The sequence below is a fragment of the Oryctolagus cuniculus genome, chromosome 7 (genome assembly GCF_964237555.1).
Source record: "Oryctolagus cuniculus chromosome 7, mOryCun1.1, whole genome shotgun sequence".
NCBI lineage: Eukaryota > Metazoa > Chordata > Mammalia > Lagomorpha > Leporidae > Oryctolagus > Oryctolagus cuniculus.
The window spans coordinates 89,554,658-89,577,720 of record NC_091438.1 but is presented as its reverse complement, the minus strand read 5'-3'; the positions used below and the strand labels follow the sequence as shown (position 1 = coordinate 89,577,720).

The 23,063-nt window shown below is 36.4% G+C and overlaps 1 protein-coding gene across 46 annotated transcripts in view; it reads left to right on the top strand.

The window, feature by feature from the left end:
- ADGRL2 (adhesion G protein-coupled receptor L2) overlaps positions 1-23,063 on the top strand; it is a 695,256-nt gene that overhangs the window by 631,578 nt on the left and 40,615 nt on the right. For 24 of the 46 annotated variants that reach the window (XM_070078167.1, XM_070078177.1, XM_070078173.1 and 21 more), the window contains 6 exons: positions 6,405-6,514; positions 12,524-13,324; positions 20,070-20,363; positions 20,863-20,966; positions 21,850-22,035; positions 22,754-22,792. In XM_070078167.1, the coding sequence (XP_069934268.1) occupies positions 6,405-6,514; positions 12,524-13,324; positions 20,070-20,363; positions 20,863-20,966; positions 21,850-22,035; positions 22,754-22,792 (1,534 nt within the window). The remainder of the gene's footprint in view (positions 1-6,404; positions 6,515-12,523; positions 13,325-20,069; positions 20,364-20,862; positions 20,967-21,849; positions 22,036-22,753; positions 22,793-23,063) is intronic. The other 22 variants (XM_070078187.1, XM_070078190.1, XM_070078179.1 and 19 more) reach the window with 3 other exon arrangements.

Sequence of the window (23,063 nt, the reverse complement as noted above, 5' to 3'; positions counted from 1 at the left end):
AATGCCGGTACTGCTGGTAGAGGTTTAGCCTTCTACAGCACCGTGCTGGCCCCCGAGATGAACATTTGACTTCCTTCCTGGAAAGACTCCCATCACCCATACCCCACTCCCATCCTCACGTTTTAAGTTAGAAAAAGTATAGGAGTGAGTTTTATAATGTTTAAATTCCAGTGTTTTGCCCCCATTTGAACAGGTTTATGTCCTTTATCTAAAGCAGGATTTAGGATTTTTCTTTGTTGTGGTTGATGGGTTTTATGAATAAGATGTAAGTTTTATGAACATTAATGTTAGAAATAATACTTTATTCTGATATTTGGACAGATAATGTTTTAAAAGCATTTGTTACTATTCTTTAATAGAGGAACAAATCTTTAATATGGTAGTCGGAAAGTTGTAACCCAAAATCATATTGAAATAGCATATAGGCCGGCGCCGCAGCTCACTAGGCTAATCCTCCGCCTTGCGGCGCCGGCACACCGGGTTCTAGTCCCGGTCGGAGCGCCGGATTCTGTCCCAGTTGCCCCTCTTCCAGGCCAGCTCTCTGCTGTGGCCAGGGAGTGCAGTGGAGGATGGCCCAAGTGCTTGGGCCCTGCGCCCCATGGGAGACCAGGAGAAGTACCTGGCTCCTGCCATCGGATCAGCGCGGTGCGCTGGCCGCAGCGCACTGGCCACGGCGGCCATTGGAGGGTGAACCAACGGCAAAGGAAGACCTTTCTCTCTGTCTCTCTCTCTCACTGTCCACTCTGCCTATCCAAAAAAAAAAAAAAAGCATATAAATGATACTTTATGTTTTTGTTAGGTTGTTGAAAAATAATGATTATGCCTTTGTCTTTACATGCCAAATTTGAAGAGTTTAGAAATGCATTTGAAATATTAAAAATTGTTGTATTTAGAATTGGAGATTGGAGACCAAGTGCTTATGTACTTTTATGTTTATTTTCTAGATAGTATTAAATCATGAATTATACCCCACACATTGCTTAGACATTATTTGCAAGGTCTACTGAGTTCTCTCTGAAAACAACTATATTGATGCCATCCTTTGAGTCACTTTTGAAATTTATTTTAATTAATAGGCCAAAGAAAAATAAACAGTGGTTACAGTGGTTCATATTTTGTTGTTTTTGATGACATTCTGCTTCTAAGGAAAGTAGTGTTTTTAAAGATTGTCAAAATTTTACTTCCAGATTTATTCAGTATTACATTTTCCTTAAGTAGTAAATGTTTATGAAAATAACGCTACCTTATTTGTTAAAAATGTGTTTTATGCAATTTACACTTGTACTTATTTAGACTCCCCTTAGCACAAATTGATAGTCAAAATTAGAGCAATTAAACCTCTTGATTTCTGCACTTAAATTTAGCCAAGAAGACAATGTTAGCATTGTAAACTATTACTTCTTGCATCAATCGAACTCATCACTTATTTTGTATTTCACTTACATTTTGTTCATCTTATGGAGAAAAAGATTGTGCTTCTTTGTGTACTTATTTCTCACTAAAGTATCTGTACCTATCTTGTTTTAGCCCAGTGATTCCCAGATGTAGAGCTCTTTTCACCTGAGAGGGCTCTGTGTCTGCCTCAGAGGGTCTGAATCTGCTCATTTCAGATGGGGCCTATCTGCATTTCTAGCTGGTTTCCACATGGTGCTAGTGCTAATGGCCTCAGAAACACATTTTGAAAAGCATTGTTTTACAAATCCTCACTCCTCTGTTCTTGTTTATAAATATAATATAGAATAAGGCCAGTTATTTGAAAGTTGAAGTGTTTAAAATATTTCTAGTATCTTTCTCTTCATGGACAATAATTGTAGCTTCTTTAAATCTTTTCTGAGGTTCTACCTATTTTGAAAACCCTTTTTTTTTCCCTTCTGTCTTATTCTCATTTATACTCAATTTTTATGTTTAACATTTAGGAAAGGTGTAGGTTATTAGCATAGCAAATACAGATCTATGTGGTGTTATGAAAACATGTTGATATTTTCATGTTAAGACAATGATACCTTTACTGGTAAAGACATCTTTTCTTGTGGGGGAGGAGAGGAGGGACATTCCAGGAACTGAGCCCACCTCTGAGAATATGAACTACTGATCCAGTGCCTTTCCTTTCTTGGCTTAAGCATGCCCTTTTATTTTCATTAGAATGAAAACTTGAAGCTGAACCCTTAGTGGGAATTAACTTTGCTTCTGTGGCTAAGTAATTACTTTCCCTTTACTGATCTTTTTAAATGATAGCAATTTACAGTTTAACAGTCTTACCAACAGCTTCTTCATTAACGCATTTTCAGATTTTTCTTGGTGTTACAGCTCATGTCGGATTTTTCTGTTCCCCTTGTGTCTCACATTTACTCTGATTAGAAACTTTAAAGGCAGCTTGCTTCATTCATAAAGGAATATATACGTAGTGTCTGTCTGTCTCTCCCACCACTTCTCTATTTTTGTTTAAAGGATTTATATTTTATTTATTTGAAAGGCAGAGAGGGAGAGAAAGGAAGAGAAATGTTCCATTTTGGCTCACTCTCCAAATGGCTGCCATGACTGCGGCTGGGCCAGAGCAAAGCTTGGAGCCAGGAACTCTGTCTGGATCTCCCAAGTGGGTGAGGGGACCCAAGAAATTGGGTTGTCTTCCGCTGCTTTCCCAGGTGTATTGGCAGGGAGCTGGATTTGCAGTCGGTACAGTTAGTACTCCTGTAAGGCAAATGGGATGCCATGCTGACCTCACAAGTGGTGTCTTAACCTGCTGTGCCACAATGCTGGTCCCTAGTATATATTTTTATTTCCATAAGTTGGTCCTCTAAAAGTTTAGGTTCATTTCCAAGAGTCAAGATACTTGTATCCTAAGCTCTGATTTCCTTATAATTTTTCAAATGGCTTCATTTTCTAGCTGAGCTGTTACTGTTTTAGTACCAAAATTCCAATTTTTCTCAGATTAATTTTCTTGCATTTCTGAAATAAATTTATGAATGTAAAATGAATATTTTTGATGTTTTTGGATGCCATACATCTCAGAAAGCTACATAATTGTACTTGTAGGAAGGCCGTCATGACTCCTTACTTGCAGTTTTACCTGAGGTTATAGATATAACATTAACATTTTGCTGTCTTGAAGTAAATGCTTTGTGCAATGGGATTATTTAAAGAAATAAAAATTATATGTTCATAGGAACTATCGTAACTGCCTTTGACATTATTTGAACTTGTAATTATGGTCAGATGATGAATGCAAAGTTGAAGTTGTTCAGTAAATGTAAATAGTGGGGCTGGAGCTGTGTTACAGCAGATAAAGCCGCCGCCTGCAGGACTGGCATCCCATATGTGCACCAGTTCTAGTCCCAGCTGCTCCTCTTTTGATTCAGCTCTCTGCTATGGCCTAGGAAAGCAGTAGATGGCCCAAGTTCTTGGGCCCCTGCCCCCACGTAGGAGACCTGGAGGAAGCTCCTGGCTCTTAGCTTCGGATCGGTGCAGCTCCGGCTGTTGCAGCCAATTGGGGAGTGAAACAGTGGATGGAAGACCTCTTTCTTTCTGCCTCTCCTTCTTTCTCAGTGTAACTCTGACTTTCAAATAAATATATAAATCTTTTAAAAAAAGCAAATAACAAAATGGACACTTACTTTTCATTTTATGGTGTTGGTCCTCATTCAAACAAAGAGTGTAAATGGGAGCAGAACTAATAATCTTTGTAGACATTTTGTAAAACATCCTGTGACATTGAGAAATAGAAAGATTTCTGTTCTCAGATTAAAGTCAGAGTTACTCTACTCATCCAAAAGAAAAGTTGGGTTATTAGTCTTAACGTGTAGTCTTTGTTTGGGAAAAATCATATAAAGTCCCCAGTCCTTTGAGGAACTTCCTGCTCCATCTTGGTCCAAAGTCCTTCACATTCTGTTCCATAGTTTGATGATATGAGAAGGGAAGGGTGAGTGAAAGTTTTCCACAAGTAGAATTTTATTTCATGGGATTTCTTTAATATATGTATTTTAAAAGCATTTGAGGGACTGGCAGTGTGACATAGTAGGTTAAGCCTCTGCCTGTGGTGCCAGCATCCCATATGGGCACTGGTTCCAAGCCCCGACTACTCCACTTCTGATCCAGCTCTCTGCCAATGGTCTTGGGAAAGCAGTAGAAGATTGCCCCAAGTGCCTGGGCCTCTGCACTGATGTGGGAGATCCAGATGAAGCTCCTGGCTTCTGATTTCTATTCTGCCCAGCTCCAGCCTTTGCTGCTGTTTGAGGAGTGAACCAGCAGGTGGAAGACCTCTCTCTGTCTCTCCCTATGTAACTCTGCCTCTCAAATAAATAAATCTTCAAACAGAAAAGCACTTGAAACATAGCAGAATGTTGTTGAGTGATTATAAAACTTGTACTGAGGGAGTATATCAAAGGGTGTATAACACACAGGAGTTTATATTTCTTAGTTTCTGAGAGATGTCAGTGTGAGATAAAGGGAGGATCACTGTAGGTATGAATAAACTCGAAGAAAGAAATAAAAAGGATTTTAGTTTTGATGGGGGGGGGCAGGTTAGTGATTGAGGATTCCTGGGAGATCAGTAAACTAGAAAAGCAGTGAAGTGAGGTCTCTATTAATGCAAAATTTAAGAAAGATGAAACATCAAAGTTACATTTCTATGTTAGTTGGAAAGTTAGAGATTGACCTAATGAGAAATTTTAAGTTGACTTGCTATTTTAAATTTTTGGATATGAGGCTGGCATTGTGGTATAGTGGGTAAAACCTCCACCTGCAATGTTGGCATCCCATATGGGATGCCAAATGGGCACCAGTTCGAACCCTGCTTGCTCCATTTCTGATCTAGCTTCCTCCTAATGGCCTAGGAAAAGCAGCAGAAGATGACCCAAATACTTGGGTTCCTGCTACCCACATGGGAGACCTAGAAGAAGCTCCTGGCTCCTGGCTTTGACCTGGTCCACCTTGGCCAGTGCAGCCATCTGGGGAGTGAGCCAGTAGATGGAAGATCTCTCTGTCTATCCCTCTTTCTCTATGTAACTCTTTGAAATAAATAAATATTTTCTTAAAAATAAAATTTTTGGATAGAAAATCAATTCTGTGGTTCATTTTAAAATTATACATGTATATCTTAAAATGAGTGAACCCAGAATAATGAGAAGAAAATATGATGTAGAAAACATGGTGTCATTTGTATTATCCACATTCTTGAAAAAATGTAGTCTATGGTGTGTTTCTAAAAAGTAAATACCATGGAAAGCCAAGACACTGTGGCAATTAAAATGACCTACATGAAGGATCTCTGAGTGAGATCCCAATGGAAACAAGGGGCCATAAAAGAAGGAGGTACTTTCCTCTGAAGGGAGGAGAGAACGTCCTCTTTGCTCATGGCCCTGTCTAAATACTGACGGAGTTTCTGGATGCAAAAGGCTTCCATAGCCATGGCAGCTCATGACAGGAACCTCCAGTAATCACATAAATATGAGTGTCAGTTGTTAAATCAACAATAGAGTCGTGCACTTACTCCCCATGTAGGACCTCTGCCCTTAATGAGTTGTACTATAAGAATTAACAGGCAAACTGTTGAAATCTTTACTTAGTATAGAGTTGGTCTTCTGTATATAAAGATAATTAAAAATGAATCTTAAAAGAAGAATGGAATGGGAGAGGGAGTAGGAGGTGAGACAGGAGTAGGGGTGGGAGGGTAGGTGTGAGGGGAAGAACTGCTAAATTCCTAAAGCTGTACTTACGAAATTTATATTTGTTTAATAAAAGCTTTCTAAAAAAATAAATGCCATACTGTATTATAGACCTGTGATAAAGGTTATCATTAGTTTAATATTTGCAATTAATAGTACTTATAATTCGTTTAATATTTAAGACTCATTTGAAGCTCCCTGTAGTATATTTTGAATGACAGAATTCACCTATTTAATCCCATATAAATTTTCAGCCTCTGCCATTCTTGCAAAATAATCAACCTAGGTTTTGAGTTCAGGTGGTACCAAAATACATGACTTAAGATATCTACCTGACCCCTTTTAATGTGATTCTCTTTCTGCTGTCTTTAATTGGTTGTACAAACAGCTGGGCTACTTTTTCAAAATTCTTTATGGTTCTCTTTTATCATTCAGTTATTTTAAGTACTCCAGAATATCTGATACTCAAATTGTTTAATAAATGTATTATTTTTATATATAATGCTGTTCCGCTTGCCTTGCCTTCTTAATGTATAATAGTGATGTGACCTGTGTTACAGAGTTATGACAACATAAAGAAAATATGACTTTTATAACGATTTAATAATGTAGAGCAACCAAAGTGCAGTTGAATTTTTTTGTATTATGCTTCTACTTTCTTGAGGAAAGTATGAAACAGTTTCCTGTTATATACTTTAAAAATAAATGAATAATGTTATACAAGTGACTTGTTGTGTTTTCCAGGTGCAACAATCGAACACAGTGTATAGTAGTTACTGGGTCAGATGTATTTCCTGATCCATGTCCTGGAACATACAAATACCTTGAAGTCCAGTATGAATGTGTTCCTTACAGTAAGTATAAAGTTTATATTTTTCACTTCCTGCAGCATTCCTCGTTGATGCTGAAAGACTACACATGTGAAAGAAGCATATGTTTATGGCCTACAAAACCATTATGCATGCAGAGCACTAACAGACTCAGGCCTCCAATTAGCTTCATGAAGTGTGGAAGGAAGCCATAGTGTGATGCTGGCCAAGTGTCTGTCTGTGTTCTTAAGTGTTTGGCTTTTAAGGCTAGTGTTTTTCCAGAAAACAAACTTGAATTAGCTATTCAATAGGGCAGATAGAAATCTGTACTTTTGCCCAATACCAGTTGCTGACAAATTGGTTTGGCTCACAGTTTTCTAAAGAAGGAATTGACTTCAGTTCTAATCGTGAGCTACTTGAATGGCTACCTGCTGTTGTGGTAACTTTAGTGCCTGGTAAAAGCTACCGTTGCAGTAACTGAGGCAAGTGCTTCCCTTTTTGTTGCATTATTCTTAAGGAGTATTTCTCCAAGATTCAGTCGTGAACTCTTAATGCCAAATAAGACGGAAATATGAAACAAAACCTTGCATATATTTGTTTTTAATTTTGTAACACCACTTTTTAAGATCCTTCAAAGGGCATTCTAAAATCTAATTAATAATTTAGTAGCTGGGCTTCTGCTAATACTCTATTTCTATGTAGCTGTCCTTCCAGTCTCAGAATTCAGACTTATAAATTGTATGCTGTACTTTAAGTAGAAAGAAAAATACATTTTAAACTGTTTCAGAGTTTGAGTATTTTAACAAGTTTTCATCAGCTAGTTTGATATAGTTATTGTCTTTATTTTTTAATTGAAAAAAATTGTTACATCATATTAGTCAATAGGCATTTGAATTAAAAAGTTCTAGCAGCAATTTTACTGGTTTGTGACAGTTTTTATACATTTCCCCCGGAAAGAAATTGGATTCACTAAGTAACAAATTTCAAACACCAGTTCATTAGTTCTTGCAGATTCATCAGTGCAAACTATCATTATTTCTAAAAGCAAACAGCCAAATTCGGATAGGCGGGCTATGTTCAATGTGCTCGTGATACATCTTTACACTGAAGGCACTCTGTATCTCCTCTCTGCCAGTTTTGATAAATTGGCTTTTTGTGTTATCAGTTAAAGGCCAAACACAGATTATCTTTTCTTTTCATCCCTGCTCTGTGTTCCTGTGTTCCTGTGAAATGGATGCTTTTTTATGTTTTCAGTATTTTCTATACCATTTGTAGGATTGGAAGCCTACTGAGAGCACTGATCGTTATATCATTTCTCCTGTGTGTAGTGTTGGTGGCTTTTGTAATCATTCTCCTTGCCACTAGAGGAACACTGTATTCTTTTGAGCTAACCAAAATTTTGTTCCACGGAGTCGCTTTCACTTGAATGCAGCGTGGTTTCTGTCCTCAAATTAGAGAAGGAATACAGCATCCATTCCCAAACAATGGAATCAGTCAGAGCTGCCAAGAATTGTCTTTCTGGAGCCAGTTCCTGTAACCTAGTCTATAGACCAAGAACAGTGTTAAGCAAATATTATTTTCAGACTCTTAAGTTATTTCTTGCGCTGTTTAAGAAAGGAAAATGTGGATATCTTCTGGAACGTCTAACTTTCAAAATTTTACTTTTCCAGTTCTCCAGAAGTATTGTACATTGTGCACTAAACTTGCAAATAGCCAAACTCAGAGAAGTATTTGTTCTTTCTGGTTTTTGTCCTTTAAAACAAACAAAAAAGCAGCCCAGTAATTAATTTGCTGTTACCTTTCTAGATGTTTGCACGAGGCAGAAATAAGTCTCTGGCTTTTTTTGTAAAACTCCTCGCTAAAGAATAGAAGTAATTATAATTCCTATATACTGTACAGTGGTGACACACTATAAATTACCTGATTTCAGCTAATACAAGAATTAATTGCAAAAGATCTTTTTATATTAATCTTAGTTGAACTGTGTGTTTCCTTATCTCTTTTCCTCATTTTCCTCCTTTTATTTCTCTTGCTTTTGCCCATATATCCATTACACTTGCTTTTAGTTTAAGCTTCTAGATTTCACCTCCCTTTTACTTCAAAATGATATTGTACTTTGTAGCACTTACATATCCCTCTTATACTTTACTTGATAAAAATTGTCACCATCAGATAACATTTATTATTTCTTACCACTTGACTCTCATAGCAAATCCTCCAGATTATATATGTCTCCCAAATAGTTTCATCCTATAAATAAAAGTTTCAGAAATTTTCATGACCTCTGAAATTTTTATAATGAATTTATTCAACAGAGAACATCAGAAGTGTTGTTACTAGGTTTAGTTCAATGTGTTTATAAACAGTCACATATGTTATATGTGATATTTGTATTTGTTCAGGTAATGAATGCTTCTGTCAAAAATGTATGTATACCAGGCATCCTTTGTAGTTGACAATGTGTTAGGAATTGCTTGCATGTGTATTTAAAAGAAACCCTAATAATCTTGGAGGACAAAGGAGAGTTACTAGATTGTAATTTTTCATCCTTATTTGTACCCTTTTTTTTAGATTATCATTGTAAGAATTTTATACCATATTGACTATAAGTTATATTGACTGAGAAAAGCAGTGCCCATTACTATGGACTAAACCATTGTTAATGAATAATATGTGAGATTATTTAAAATGAAATAGTGTGTCACTTCAGATACAGAGTATGTAGGCTGTCCTTAGTTTGGATCAGTTTCCTGTCTTGCATATCCATTATATTCCTCCACTGATGTTGGTGGGTCGTGTAATTGTATGTTTGGTCTATAGAAAAGTAAATGTATTGTTAGAAATTAATTTATACAGTCTCAAGATTGGTTGAGGTATTTGGCATCTGATAAACAGTAATTGATCTCATTAATTTTATTATATTTTTATATCCTAGTTGATAAAATTTTAGTTGATTTGATGAGTATTTTTGAGTTTTCATCAAATACATAATATAGGGACATCTTTGTTTTAAAGATACATATCTTACATGATTTATCCATCATCAAGTGTTTTATTTAATTTTTAAAAATTTTTACATTTTGGTGCTACTTCTTGATGTTCATCTGTATTATAAAATTTATACAACTCATGCCCATTTTATTTTCCTTTAATGTAGGTGATATGTTAAATGAATGATGACCACCCTATATGATGTTTTGCTCAGTAACTGCACTATCATTTTAGAGCATTAGATAATAAAATCCAGCTATTTTCAATGAATGGGAAACATAAAAATACATTTTTATTGAATTTGTCATTAAGTCATGTTTTAAAATAAGTAAACATAGTTTTGTATTATTCCCATCCTTTACATTTAATTGATTTGTTTCAGTAAAGTCATCCTTTCCTTAGGAAAACAAAAATGTAGTCTGTGCAGTTACAACACTAATGATTTCTCTTATCCTCACTTTCCTTCCATACCCTTTTGTTACTGATTCTAAACAGGTATAATATTGCTTTTCTCTGAGGAGTAATGTTAGTTCTGGTAGTTTATAAGCAAGTATTATTTCCAAGGCAGTAAGAATTTACCAGGTAGTCAGAAGTACACGTTATAGAAAAGTATGTTTCCTGAAAGTGTTGAAAAAGACCAAATTGGTTAAGAAAGGGTGTGGTTTAATATGGAAAGTTATATTCTATTCCTGTGGCTAAAGTGTTTGTAATGTGTTTCTCCCAACAATAATTCAGAAGGTCAATATTTAATCTTGATGAATAATTGTAATTTAAAAAAATTAATCAAGCTAAGATCTCAATGAAATGTGCACTATACTTACTGTCTTTGAATAATCAGTTTGGAGATACAGTATTAACACTCTAACATTTTATATAAGGGAAGGTGGAGAAACAGAGATGTCGGTCTGGTCATTTTATGAAATTCAGGCAACATACTTCAAAGGCAGTCAAACACTATTTTATGGTTTGTGATTATTAGAAAACTTACAAGGTCTCAAATAGCACTCTTCGTAACTACATAATCCATTTCTTTAAATTTGTAGGGTTTTTTTTCTCATATAATTCTACTAATCAGGTTTGTTTTATGAAAGCATTTACCTTTATGGGGTCTGTGGAATCAAGGTATTTGCTTTGAATGCTTGGTATGATTATTGTTGCATGCTAGCTTGCTTTCTGTGTGAATTAATGATGGTAGAAAATGTCATAATAAGCTAACCATAATTCTTTCTTCCTTTTTCTCCTTGCCTACTGTGCTTGCTTTTCTCTTGTATGTATTTTGCTTACTTTTCTTTAATAGACTTAGTATTACAAGTTTGAGCTGTATGATATAGATAGTTGAATAAGAATTTTATTATATGAAGCATATTTAAGTTGAAATAAGTAAATTTACTAGTTCTTAGTGGGGAAGAAAGGTCCTAACTGACTCCACCCTTCAAACTCCCTATTGGGGCTGAAGGGAGATCTATATAGTCCTGAGAAGGAGGCTTGCTTTTTATGGTTAAGATGAATTTTTCGGACATACAAAATAATAGAAAAATGGTTGAAATGCACAGAGATACAGAACTATATATTTCTTCTTACATAAATATCTCTGAAAAATGTAACCATATAAATGTTTGTTAAATTTGACCTCAAATCCAAAATCGAGTTGTTGTTTCTATAAATATACTTTACTACTGTTATGTTTATGTAATTTTAGTCAGTTTAATAATTGAATTTATGCCAGATAAATGGGGATGATACACCTGTGCATGCATTTATGTCTGGGGAAAACATATGTAAAGTAAAACCTAGTAAGAATGCTGAGTGACTTTGGAAAGGCAAGAGTATGTATCCCATGCATTAGTGAAGAGTTTCATTATTTATTCAGGTACACTAAGTGAAGCAACATGCCAGCGTATTTGTATTGCCTCCTTAATCTACTAAAATGATTGATCCATGTTCTTTTATGTAACTTTAGAATCTTTCTCCTGATAGGTTTTCCTGTTGTGTGTTTCTCTTTATCCATAGTAGTACAGCTCTTATTCTTCCTATATTTAGCATCTATTACGAATTCAATCTTAGACTAATAGTCAATTTATTTTAATCTTTTTTCTTTTTTCCTTGCACCTTTTTTTATTTTTCTTCCGATGCTTAAAATAGAAGTGGAGCAAAAAGGTAAATAATGTATACAGTCCGAACCCCAGCTCCCTGTTATGTGCCTTATGGATGTTAACCTCCTCCCTCCCCTTTCCCCACAACACTGCTACATTAGAATAATCAGCAGGAGCTCATAAATGCAACTCATAAAGAAGTCAACATGAAATTATGTGACTGCTAAATCTGGTGATGGGGTAAAAATTCTGAAGTCGGCGAGAGGGAGCTGCCCTTTCTCTGTTTCCTTTTTACCCTTTATCTCTTTTTCTGACACACTTCAATATTTCTTATTATTAAGTGTCCTCTTGCCTGGCTTCCAGAACCCTCTCCATAGCATGCCATGGTTCCAGGGTCTCCTGGTTGTTTCATCACAGCTTTCCTTGTATTTACTTTCCTCAGATCCTAATTGCATTTTCCGAATATTTATGTTCCTTAAATCGAAACACCTTTGTTTTCAGTCTTCTGTAAAAATTCCAAATAAGTCTTCACATTGGGTTTTTTGTTTTATTTGCCTTAGTATGTGGTTTTACTTTTGGAGCCTTATAGGTGGGCTAGGGGTTGGAGGGTATAAAGTTTGGAATAAAATTAAATAGTTTATACACAGTTATGTGCAAGCTCAAAGCACTGAAGCATGCATTACCAAATTGTATGGTAAAAACACAGTGAAAATTTAACTTGTCAGTTCAGTTATGATTGGTCTTAAACTTTGGCTTGTATTTGTAAAAATAAACCCCAGCTCTTTCTATGCTGGTGCACTAGTTGCGGTAATTTCAGAAAAGAAGGATAATACTTGTATTAAGTATAAATTTTGATAAAAATTAAATGCTAATACATTTTCCTCTCTTGATTCGTTATCATTGAAAGTTGTGCTTGCCTGTATAATTTTTTAACTTGGCTTAATTCTTATCTTTTCTCTGTGACTGTTAGTTTTTGTGTGCCCTGGGACCTTGAAAGCAATTGTGGACTCACCATGTATCTATGAAGCTGAACAAAAGGCAGGTGCGTGGTGCAAGGACCCTCTTCAGGCCGCAGATAAAATTTATTTCATGCCCTGGACGCCCTACCGCACCGATACTTTAATAGAATATGCTTCTTTAGAAGATTTCCAAAACAGTCGCCAAACAACAACATACAAACTCCCAAATCGAGTCGATGGTACTGGATTTGTGGTGTATGATGGTGCTGTCTTTTTTAACAAAGAAAGAACAAGGAATATTGTGAAATTTGACTTGAGGACTAGAATTAAAAGTGGCGAGGCCATAATTAACTATGCCAACTACCATGATACCTCACCATATAGATGGGGAGGGAAGACGGATATTGACCTAGCAGTTGATGAAAATGGCTTGTGGGTCATTTATGCCACTGAGCAGAACAATGGCATGATAGTCATTAGCCAGCTGAACCCGTACACTCTTCGATTTGAAGCAACGTGGGAGACTGTGTATGACAAACGTGCTGCGTCAAATGCTTTCATGATCTGTGGAGTCCTTTACGTGGTCAGGTCAGTGTATCAAGACAATGAAAGTGAAACAGGCAAGAATGCAATTGATTACATTTACAATACTCGATTAAATCGAGGAGAATACGTGGATGTTCCCTTCCCCAACCAGTACCAGTATATTGCTGCAGTGGATTACAATCCAAGAGATAACCAACTCTATGTATGGAACAATAACTTCATCTTACGATACTCTCTGGAATTTGGTCCACCTGATCCTGCCCAAGGTAAGAATATTTGCTTGATGAAACTATTTTGTGAGCAGCCCGCTTTTGAAATAAAAGCCTTCTTACTTCTTTTTCCCCCCTGTCGATTTTCTTTCTCTTTTCATAGCTCAACACAAAGGATGATGTGATACATTTTAGTCTTATTTTGCTCCATTTTCTTTTTCTGAATTCGTTTTCATTTAGATGTCAGCTTGAAGAAATTGTAGCATCATTGGTCGGTTTAGTTTTTCATTGCTAAAAATACAATACCCACTACAAACCTGTTAGCATTGGTTTTTTTTTCCTACCTGACTTCTAAATTGATTACAATCTATGTGCAGACCTTTTAACTTCTTGGCGCCAGTGGTTAAGGGAAATGTGTGTTAGGAAGTCCCAGGAGAATGGCTTGGCTTGATGTACAATGTCAGGCATTAATGTTCTGAAATTTGGGCGTCTGTTTTCTGTGTAGGAAAGGGAGTCACCCAACATCTTTCTGTATTGTCGTGTAAAATTACACATTTTTATTTTCTGCTGAAATAGTGACAGCTTCAAGTCAATATGTCTGACTTTGTCACCCATGGCCTAAGCATTAAATGATCCCAGTAATGATTTATGATGACAGATGTGCTGGTGTTCAAACTAGAAAGTTTTTGGAGTGATTAAATCTTTTCAGTTTGGTGGAACAGAGATTAATTATCGTTTTTCTTCTACTGAAGTAGTACACATTTATACACTTAAGTATATTCCCAACTATGAATATATTACTCCTTTTAAAATTTGCTATTATTAAGTTCTAAATATTGTCATATGGTAAGGATCTCAAAAGGAGAAGTCACAGCCTTTTGTAATTGGATTTCTTATTTGAATCTTTATAGGATACCAAAATACGTGTTTTTTTTTATATAAGAAAAGTAATGATGTATTAGCTTAATTCATGAATCTTTTTCTGTAAATCCTGCATGTCTTGAGTTTTGTTTTGTTTTGTTTTTGGTTTAAAACCAAAATGGGGAGCAGTAATACTCATTGTTAAATTTTCAGCAATAATGTCTTTTACGTTGTGGTGTAGCTGGTAAAGTCGCCACTAGTGACACCAGCATCCTGTATGGGCACCGGTTCATGTCCGGCCATACCACTTTCAATCCAGCTCCCTGCTAATGGCCTGGGAAAGCAGCAGCAGATGGCCCAAGTCTTTGGGCCTCTGACACCCACGTGGGAGACTGGGAAGAAGCTCTTAGCTCCTGGTTCCTAGCTCTGGCCTGGCCCAGCCCTGGCCATTGTGGCCATCTGGGAAGTACACCAGTGGATGGAAGATCTGTCTGTCTCTGTCTCTCCCTCTCTCTCTGTAACTCTTTCAAATAAAGTTGTTTTTGTTGTTGTTGTTTAAATCTTCAAGGAATTAATATCTTTGTTATCTTGGATTCATTTATTTTAAAATATGGACAAATATGTTTGTCCCTAGGGCCAGCAGTTTGGATGTTTCTCATATCTCAATTGTTTTTTCTAAAAAATACTTCAGTATTTCTCCTTTAACCAACAGGTTTGTGAAAAGTCAAACTTGAGGCATTGGTTAAGAGTATGTCGATTATTCTGTCAACCTTTTTGCAACCTGATTTACCCTAGCAACTGTTAGATTTGTCTTAGAGAATGGTGAATCTTTTCCCCTCATTAGAAAATAAAGAAAGAAAATACTTTTAAAGTTGTAAATGGTAATTGAGCAACACTAAAAGGATTTTGAATAAAGTGGTATACAAGGCCAGCACTGTGGCATTGTAGATTAAGCCTCTGCCTGCAGTGCCAGCATCTGTGTGGGTGCTGGTTCGAGACCCCCAGCTGCTCCACTTGTGATCCAGCTCCTGGCTAATGGCCTGGCAAAGCAGTAGAAGGTGGCCCAAATGCTTGGGCCTCTGCAGCTGCGTGGGAGACCCAAAAGAACCTTCTGGATCCTGGCTTCAGATCAGCTCAGCTCTAGTCGTTGCAGCCATTTGGGGAGTAAACCAGCAGATGGAAGACCTCTCTCTCTGTCTCTCCCTCTCTGTAACACTGCCTCTCAAATAAACAAATCGTTAAAAAAACAATAAAGTGGAATACAGATCCAACAAAAACAGTTACCTATCTACTTGTCACTTAATATAAAAATGAGTGATAATATCCTTCTCCACACAAAGCATATGTTCTAGTAAATAGTTTGATGCAGTTCAGATGCAAAAGTCCTTGATATTTTAGATGCTTTTTTGGAAAGAGCATTTACCAGCTTTGGAAATGAGAGTTAGACATACACAGTAACTGTGTGTTCCTACATCCATGTTTTGTCATTCAAAATACAAGTGGTTAGCCATTCTTAAATATACCAAGTATGAAAATTCCTATTCACCCCTTATTTAGCCCTGAGTGATAAGGCATTTTATCTGATCTAAATTTCTCTTGCTACAGTTTGACCTGTATACTTACTGTCCATCCTTATAATCTATCTTTACATGCTTGTAGAGACTCCTGTCTCTTGGTCCAAGATACATGCCTTCCATGTGAATGTAGGTGAGACCTTGCAGGGCTATTCTGGTCAATACATACAGGTCGAACCTTGCAACCACTGTCAGATTTCCAGAAGCAAGATCCAAGAAATTGGGAGGACAGAGCAAACCAAGGCTTTGCCAGTCGTAAAACAGTGGTTGACCTGTTTGTCTGAAAGGCAGAGTTTAACTCTTATGTACTGGGTTTGCTATCACGTATGTGGCCCAGGCATAATTTGTGCTGCAAGATTATCATTCCTATCATTTGTCATTGTGGGCTGTTTCACAGCGTATTAGCTTTAACACATTGCCCCATTTATAACTTCAGGCCTTTTCATTTTTAAGAGCACAAGCATATTATTCCTGTGTTCTGGTTTATTTTCCTCTATGATTTGGTTGTTCATTTGCTCCATTCTCCTGAACTTGGTCTCATTTTCTGTTTACTTTCTCTTCTTTAGAGTGGGCTTAGGAAAAACCCTTTCCAACCCTACTTTAACTCTTTTCCATTTCTTAATCTGGATTGCTTTTTATTTATTTAAATTGCAAATTTGATATTCAAAGTATTATCAAGGAAATGTATCTTTACTTGAGTTTTGGCAGTTTCTGAGTATCTGTCTTATATTAGTTCTGAAGTAAGGTGTTTTAATAATAGGACAAAAATGTTTTTAGCAAGAGAGCCAGTTTTGTTTATATTTAGAATGTATTTAGCATAGTCTACATATTTTCTGAAGTATCTTTGTATTTTAATGAAAGTTGTATCTGAGATGATCAATATATTTTGGCTTTGAAAAAGAGTAAATATTGGTGGGTGCTCATATTTGCCTTATCAAGCTGCAAACTCTAGCTGGAGTTCATTCCATGAATAATGGGTGAGCTCCTGCACCTCCAGTGAGGGGAGTGTTGCCATTAGCAAAATCAGATGTTGTTCTGAAACTCTTTGGTGCAGGAAAAACCCGACAAATAGCAAGTTCTTAGAATACACTACAATGGTAAGTATGCTTGCCAAAACTGTAGATAACTAGGTGTCTGTGCTCAAATGATAAATGGTAGCTAGAATGCTCAATCTGGATGCTTGATATAAGGCAGCCTCATATACAGAACGTGTGAAAATGAGTTTGAATTTCAGTTATAATTCTGTTATGAGCTGCAGTGGTTTCTATCAATGTTCATAGGATATTCTTGAGTTTTGAACCTTTAGCCACGTTTCTTATGAAACTTTTTGAAAACGATTTATTCATTTGAAAGAGAGAGAAGGAGAGACAGAGAGAGAAACCCTCCTGCCCCTGATAAACTCCCCAGATGTCCCCAACTGCCAGGGCTGGGTCAAGCCAAAGCCAGGATCCAGGAGCTTCATCACCATCTCCCAAATGGGTGTCAGGGGCCAAGCACTTCAGTCGTCTTCCGCTGCTTTTCCCAAGTCATTATTAGCAGGGTGCTGGATTGGAAGTGAAGCAGCCGGGACATGAACCAGCACCCATATGCTATGCCAGCATCACAGACAGAGGCTTAATGTGGTATGCCACAACACTGGCCCCTGTTATGAAAATTTTAATGCTTTATTGCTCTGATCTTATATTCTCATCTCTGAGATTCATGAAGAAGAGTAGCAGTCAGATGTGCCTTAGAAAAGTGCCCGTTGCTTTGTGGGTTGTTGTACTTTTTCAGTCGATGAAAATCTTTCTAGAAAAGTAAGATTTAAGACTGGACAAATGTCCTTAAATTGCCACTTCTCTGTGGCTCAGTTTCTTCATCTATAAAAAGCAGATAATTAGAGTACCTGGTACATGTGATTGTGCTTAAGGATTAAGTAAAATGATCTGATAACCCATGAATGGTGATTGGCATAGCATCAGGCACATAAATGCTGAATAAGTATAAGATTTTATCGGTTTCAAATGCCCTATTGGGACTTACTCTGCCTGTGGAGAGAAATTAATATTTTTAGAAATACCTCTGCATTTCTAGCTTCAATTTTAGAAAAATGATTGCTTTCCCTGAAGTTTTGCTGAACTTCATCCTTGCAGAATCTCACCAATTCTTACTGTCCCCTAATGAGTACAGTATTGTTGCTTAAAGTTGACTTTTCTGTTTATTTTCATAATTCAATGTTTCACTGTTTAACCTCTGAAGAATGTGTTGATTGCCTGTAGACTTCTTGTGATGATCAAAAGGTGAAAAGGTATGAAAATATATTAAGAAAAAAACACATGGAAACCTGGCAGTAGACTTTTACAGGAAAGTTTGTGCATTTAATGGAGGCCATTTTATTATTTACCTCGACTGATTTATTATGAGCCTCGACTGATGTTAGCTAATTGTAGTATTAATACATATTTCGGTTAGTAAGTATGTACTGATTAGTGCAGTGTCAAGGGATACCAGGTACATGGGATGGTGTAGCACTAAACCATTTTGCTCTGCCCTGTTCTCTTTTCACTCTGATTTCCCCCTTCCACATAAGACTTGATTCAACAGTCGTCATTTGACACTTCTGCAAAAAATTGTGATGCTTTTGACAAATGTTAATTGAGAAAGCGCTGAAAGCCTGGCTGCTTTGTAATCAAAAGAAAATTACAGAGGTTTAACAAGGTGTCAGGCAAGTGCTTTACAGAAAAAAGATAGACAGGTTTGAATAGGTTTCTGCGGCAGCTAGCTGGGCATGATGCTTGACTAATGTACACAGGCAGCTCTCGTATGGTCAGTAAATTATGCCTTGGAAATAAAACACATGCTTAAGAAATGGAGGGGGAAACAAGGAATACAATGTGTGTGGTGTGCTTAGGGATTACAAGAAGTTTGTCACTATGAAAGAACTAGAGAAATGTGCACTTTGCTTTTCCTGATAAACTTAGAATATTCTCAGTAGTATCAGAATTATAAAAACAAATATTTATGGGCCAGAGATTAAAATAGTAAGCATAACATTGATAATGTGAATTTCTTTTATGATAAGGTTGTAGCTTGTTTTCTCTTAAATAAAGCATGCAATAAGTTGTTGGTTTATAAAATGATTTGAAAAATACCTACTTGTTCTTTGACTCTTAACATTTTAGATTTAAGGCATCATATATGAAAGATTTGAAGAGCCAGTAACCTGTAAATGTTGATAAAACTTTAGTTCTGGTCTCTTCTAACAGATTCTTAAGTTTTTACTGATCATTTTTAACTGTTTAAATTTTTAAAGATAATTAATGGAGAAAACAGTTGAGCTCCCTTTTTTTTAACTTTTATTTAATGAATATAAATTTCCAATGTACAGAATATGGATTACAATGGCTTCCCCCCTCCAATAACGTCACTCCAACCCGCAACCCTCCCCTTATCCACTCCCTCTCCCCTTCCATTCACATCAAGATTCATTTTCGATTCTCTTTATATACAGAAGATCAGTTTGAGCTCTCTTTTTTTAACCTAGTGAATTTAAAAGTTTCAAAGTAATATTGGAAGGCAAAAAAATTCATTTAAAAAATAAAACTTACTTGCTTTTAAAAGTGAAGCTATCATTCCGTTTTTGTCTCTTAACCATCATTAAGTTGTAGAGGGTCGACTTGGAATTAGGCATAATTAATCTAACCTTTTATCTTGGTAAGACATTGTATTATCACTTCTGAGCAGAATTAGCTGCTTCTTGGTACCTACTTTACCTGCTTTTTCAAAAGTAAAGGTGCCCAAGCCATGGATGTTTCCTTATTAAAACAGCACAAGCATGCCAAGCTTATCTGCTGCTTGGATCTAATCAGGCATGCTCAAAAATCTTTCAAGCAAGAATGGCTGCTGGGTGGAAAGATGTCATAGTATTTATTTTCCTGCAAGATGTAGAGAGGGTGACTTTAAATTTTTTATCGTTACATATAACCATCAGACATTTGTTTATCCCTTGATTGTTTATAGAGTGAGCCTATATGAAATTTGAGTTTTTTTCAAGTGGCACTGCCCTTCATTTATTAATAGATAGTACATGATGAAATTGAACTTAAACTACAAGATCAAATATTTCATTGAAAAGTAAAAAACCTAACAGAGCCATACAGCAAAGGCTGTAGTAAAGCCTAAGCTACCATTTTTTAGTGAGTAAATTGGAAGAAATGACAAGATTCATTCTTCCTCCTGCCCTACTGATAGTAATTCTCATTTAGTTGGTTTTGGGGCCAGGTGGATGGGTAGGGTTTGTGTGTGTGTGTGTACACACTCACGTGTGCATGCCTGTGTGTGAGCGCTGGTGTGTGTGTGAGATTAACATACTCATCTTTTTTCCATAGTGCCTACCACAGCTGTGACAATAACTTCTTCAGCTGAGCTGTTCAAAACCACAGTATCAACCACAAGCACTACTTCACAGAAAGGCCCCATGAGCACAACTGTAGCTGGATCGCAGGAAGGAAGCAAAGGGACAAAACCACCTCCAGCAGTTTCTACAACCAAAATTCCTCCTGTAACAAATATTTTTCCCCTGCCAGAGAGATTCTGCGAAGCATTAGACGCGAGGGGGATAAGGTGGCCTCAGACACAAAGGGGAATGATGGTTGAGCGACCATGTCCCAAGGGAACAAGAGGTATTTCCTGTAAAATACCATGCATACATTTTTTTAACATAGCGAGTAGGTTCTAAATTACACTAAAGTGATTTTATTTGGATAAAGATATTTACAACAGTTAACTTTATTACTTTGGGGTTTTTAAAATGTAAAAGTCATTTAAGGTCAAGGACTGAATTACTTCTCCTGCTTAAAGACCCGGGTCAGGCCTGAGAATTTTGCCCAGGGACTCTGGTGAGGCTTCGCTACAGCTGCCTTTCTCATTAGGAGCATCGCTCTGGATGAGTCCCAAGAAAATCAAGGGCTTTTGTTTGCTACAATATCTGATATTTCTATGCTGACTTTATACTTAGTGTTTATAATCTGCATTACACCCTACTTTTTGTCAGTTATTGTCAACTACTTCCATTAGTGTTTATTCAAAATTTAACACAGAGTAATGTCATAATAGCTGATTTCCCGAGTGCATGCAGAAAGATGGTTTCAATTTCACTGTTGTTTTCTGCATCTGTTGTAGGAACTGCCTCGTATCTCTGCATGGTTTCTACTGGAACATGGAACCCTAAGGGCCCTGATCTTAGCAACTGTACTTCACACTGGGTAAATCAGCTGGCTCAGAAGGTTGGTTGGAACCTTTTAATATGGCACACATTGGTGATTTAGGGCTTTGCTTCTAACATAAATAATTTAGCTTTGTATATCAAACCAGCTTCCTTGCTCTTTGTTCAGTATAAAAATAAGAAAATTATGCATAGTTTTGTCTGTAAACTGTTTGTTGAAAGTTACATATGTTTTGGGGTATGCTATTTTCTATGTTAAGCTTTATAATGAGTACATGCTTGTTTAATTTCATTCACATTTAGTTTGTTCTGCTTCTTTTGATGTTCATAAGACAAATAGTGCATTGCCCTACTAAATCAAGTATCATTAAGTTTGCAACTGAATCCACAGAATGCTAGCAGATGTTTATATTACATATGATTATGATAAAATGAGTGAAAATAACATTATAGGTATTGGGCATATATTTAAAATATGTGCCCTTTTATAACAACAAATAATTTTTATTTCAATGCACTGTAATGCAGTGGCATTTTATTTTCTCCTTTTCCATCCATCTTTCTGAAATACAAACATCGACTAATAACTCTCAGTATCACACTGATTACATCCTGATTTAAATTCTGGATTGCTGGAATAAATAAGATTTTTAAGTAACAATTGGAAATGGTTGCAGGGAAATGAGAGCTGGCTGAAAAAAATTTTTTAAGGATTTATGTTTTTTTTGTTTCTTTTAAGTGTCTGGTTAAGAATTCTTTTGTGTGTTGTGGATCTGAGAGTCTTTAATCTTCTGAGATGAAGAGAAAGTTATTGGTCTCAATTAGTTGCAGATTTCAACATACTCACAAATATTTTTTTCACCACAACAGAGGTACTCAAGGAGAACTAGAAGCCTTAAGCAGAACAAGGATTCTTACTGAGATAATAAAATTTGTCATTTCAGATCAGAAGTGGAGAAAATGCTGCTAGTCTTGCCAATGAACTGGCTAAGCATACCAAAGGGCCCGTGTTTGCTGGAGACGTGAGTTCTTCAGTGAGATTGATGGAGCAGTTGGTGGACATCCTTGATGCACAGCTGCAGGAACTGAAACCTAGTGAGAAGGATTCAGCTGGACGGAGTTATAACAAGGTGGGAAGAACTCTTCTGTCCTTTACAATTGTCATTTTGTATGGTGGCTCTTGATTTTTCTAGCAGTTGGCTGCCAAACACTGGCCCCCTGGACATAAACTTAGAAACAAAACTTCCAATGTCAGTCATTTCCCCAGGAAGAATTGTGATTGAGAAAAGAACAACATCTCCCTCCATCCCCACCCCAACAAAAAAAGTGAAAACGATGTTAATTACCCAGGAGAGATTGTAGCTGGTGGAAAATTCCATTCCTCTGGTTATGGTCAGTTCTCTGCTTTTAGAATGCATCATATACACTTGGAAAGATTTTATAGAATTGATATGTTTTGTATGCTAATACATGCAACTCTTATGGTTGCAGCAAAATAGTGACTCATATGGGAATATTAAGTCACTGAAATACTCTCTTCAATGGCAGCTTTTGGGAGAACCAAGATTCCCTCTGCAGGACTGTGTTTTATCAGAGCTATTAATTTTTCCTACTATAGCAAAAATTTGATAGTTTTTGTACTACCCTGTAAGTGTGTATATTTAAACTCAAAATCTGTGGCTCAAGTGGTTCCATAGGATTAAAACGTGGGCTTTTTTTTTAACCACGGTAAAAATTTTATCCCTTTTTTGTCAACATATTTTGGATTTTAATTTCTGAGGATTTCTTCTTTCCTCATTTTCAACAGATAAAATCTAACCTCTGATTTTCTTTTCTTTTACTTAAAAGCTCCAAAAACGAGAGAAGACATGCAGGGCTTACCTTAAGGTATCTCTCCTGTGCTGTCACCCTGCTTTCTCCCTTCTTCAGCTACCTGCCACGCTTTATCATCTTGCTGCATGATCCAATGTATTTCAGTCTTTGATAATTATATAATGTGCCCCATAGCAGCTGTACAAATGTTGGCTTTTCACAGGTATATTACTCTCAGAATAAGCAAATAATTTATTTGAATAATTTTTGCTGTTTTTCCATTCATCCAAAAGTACACGAATTTTAATGAGATATTCTCTGATTGGAAAGAAATCATATGTTTTCT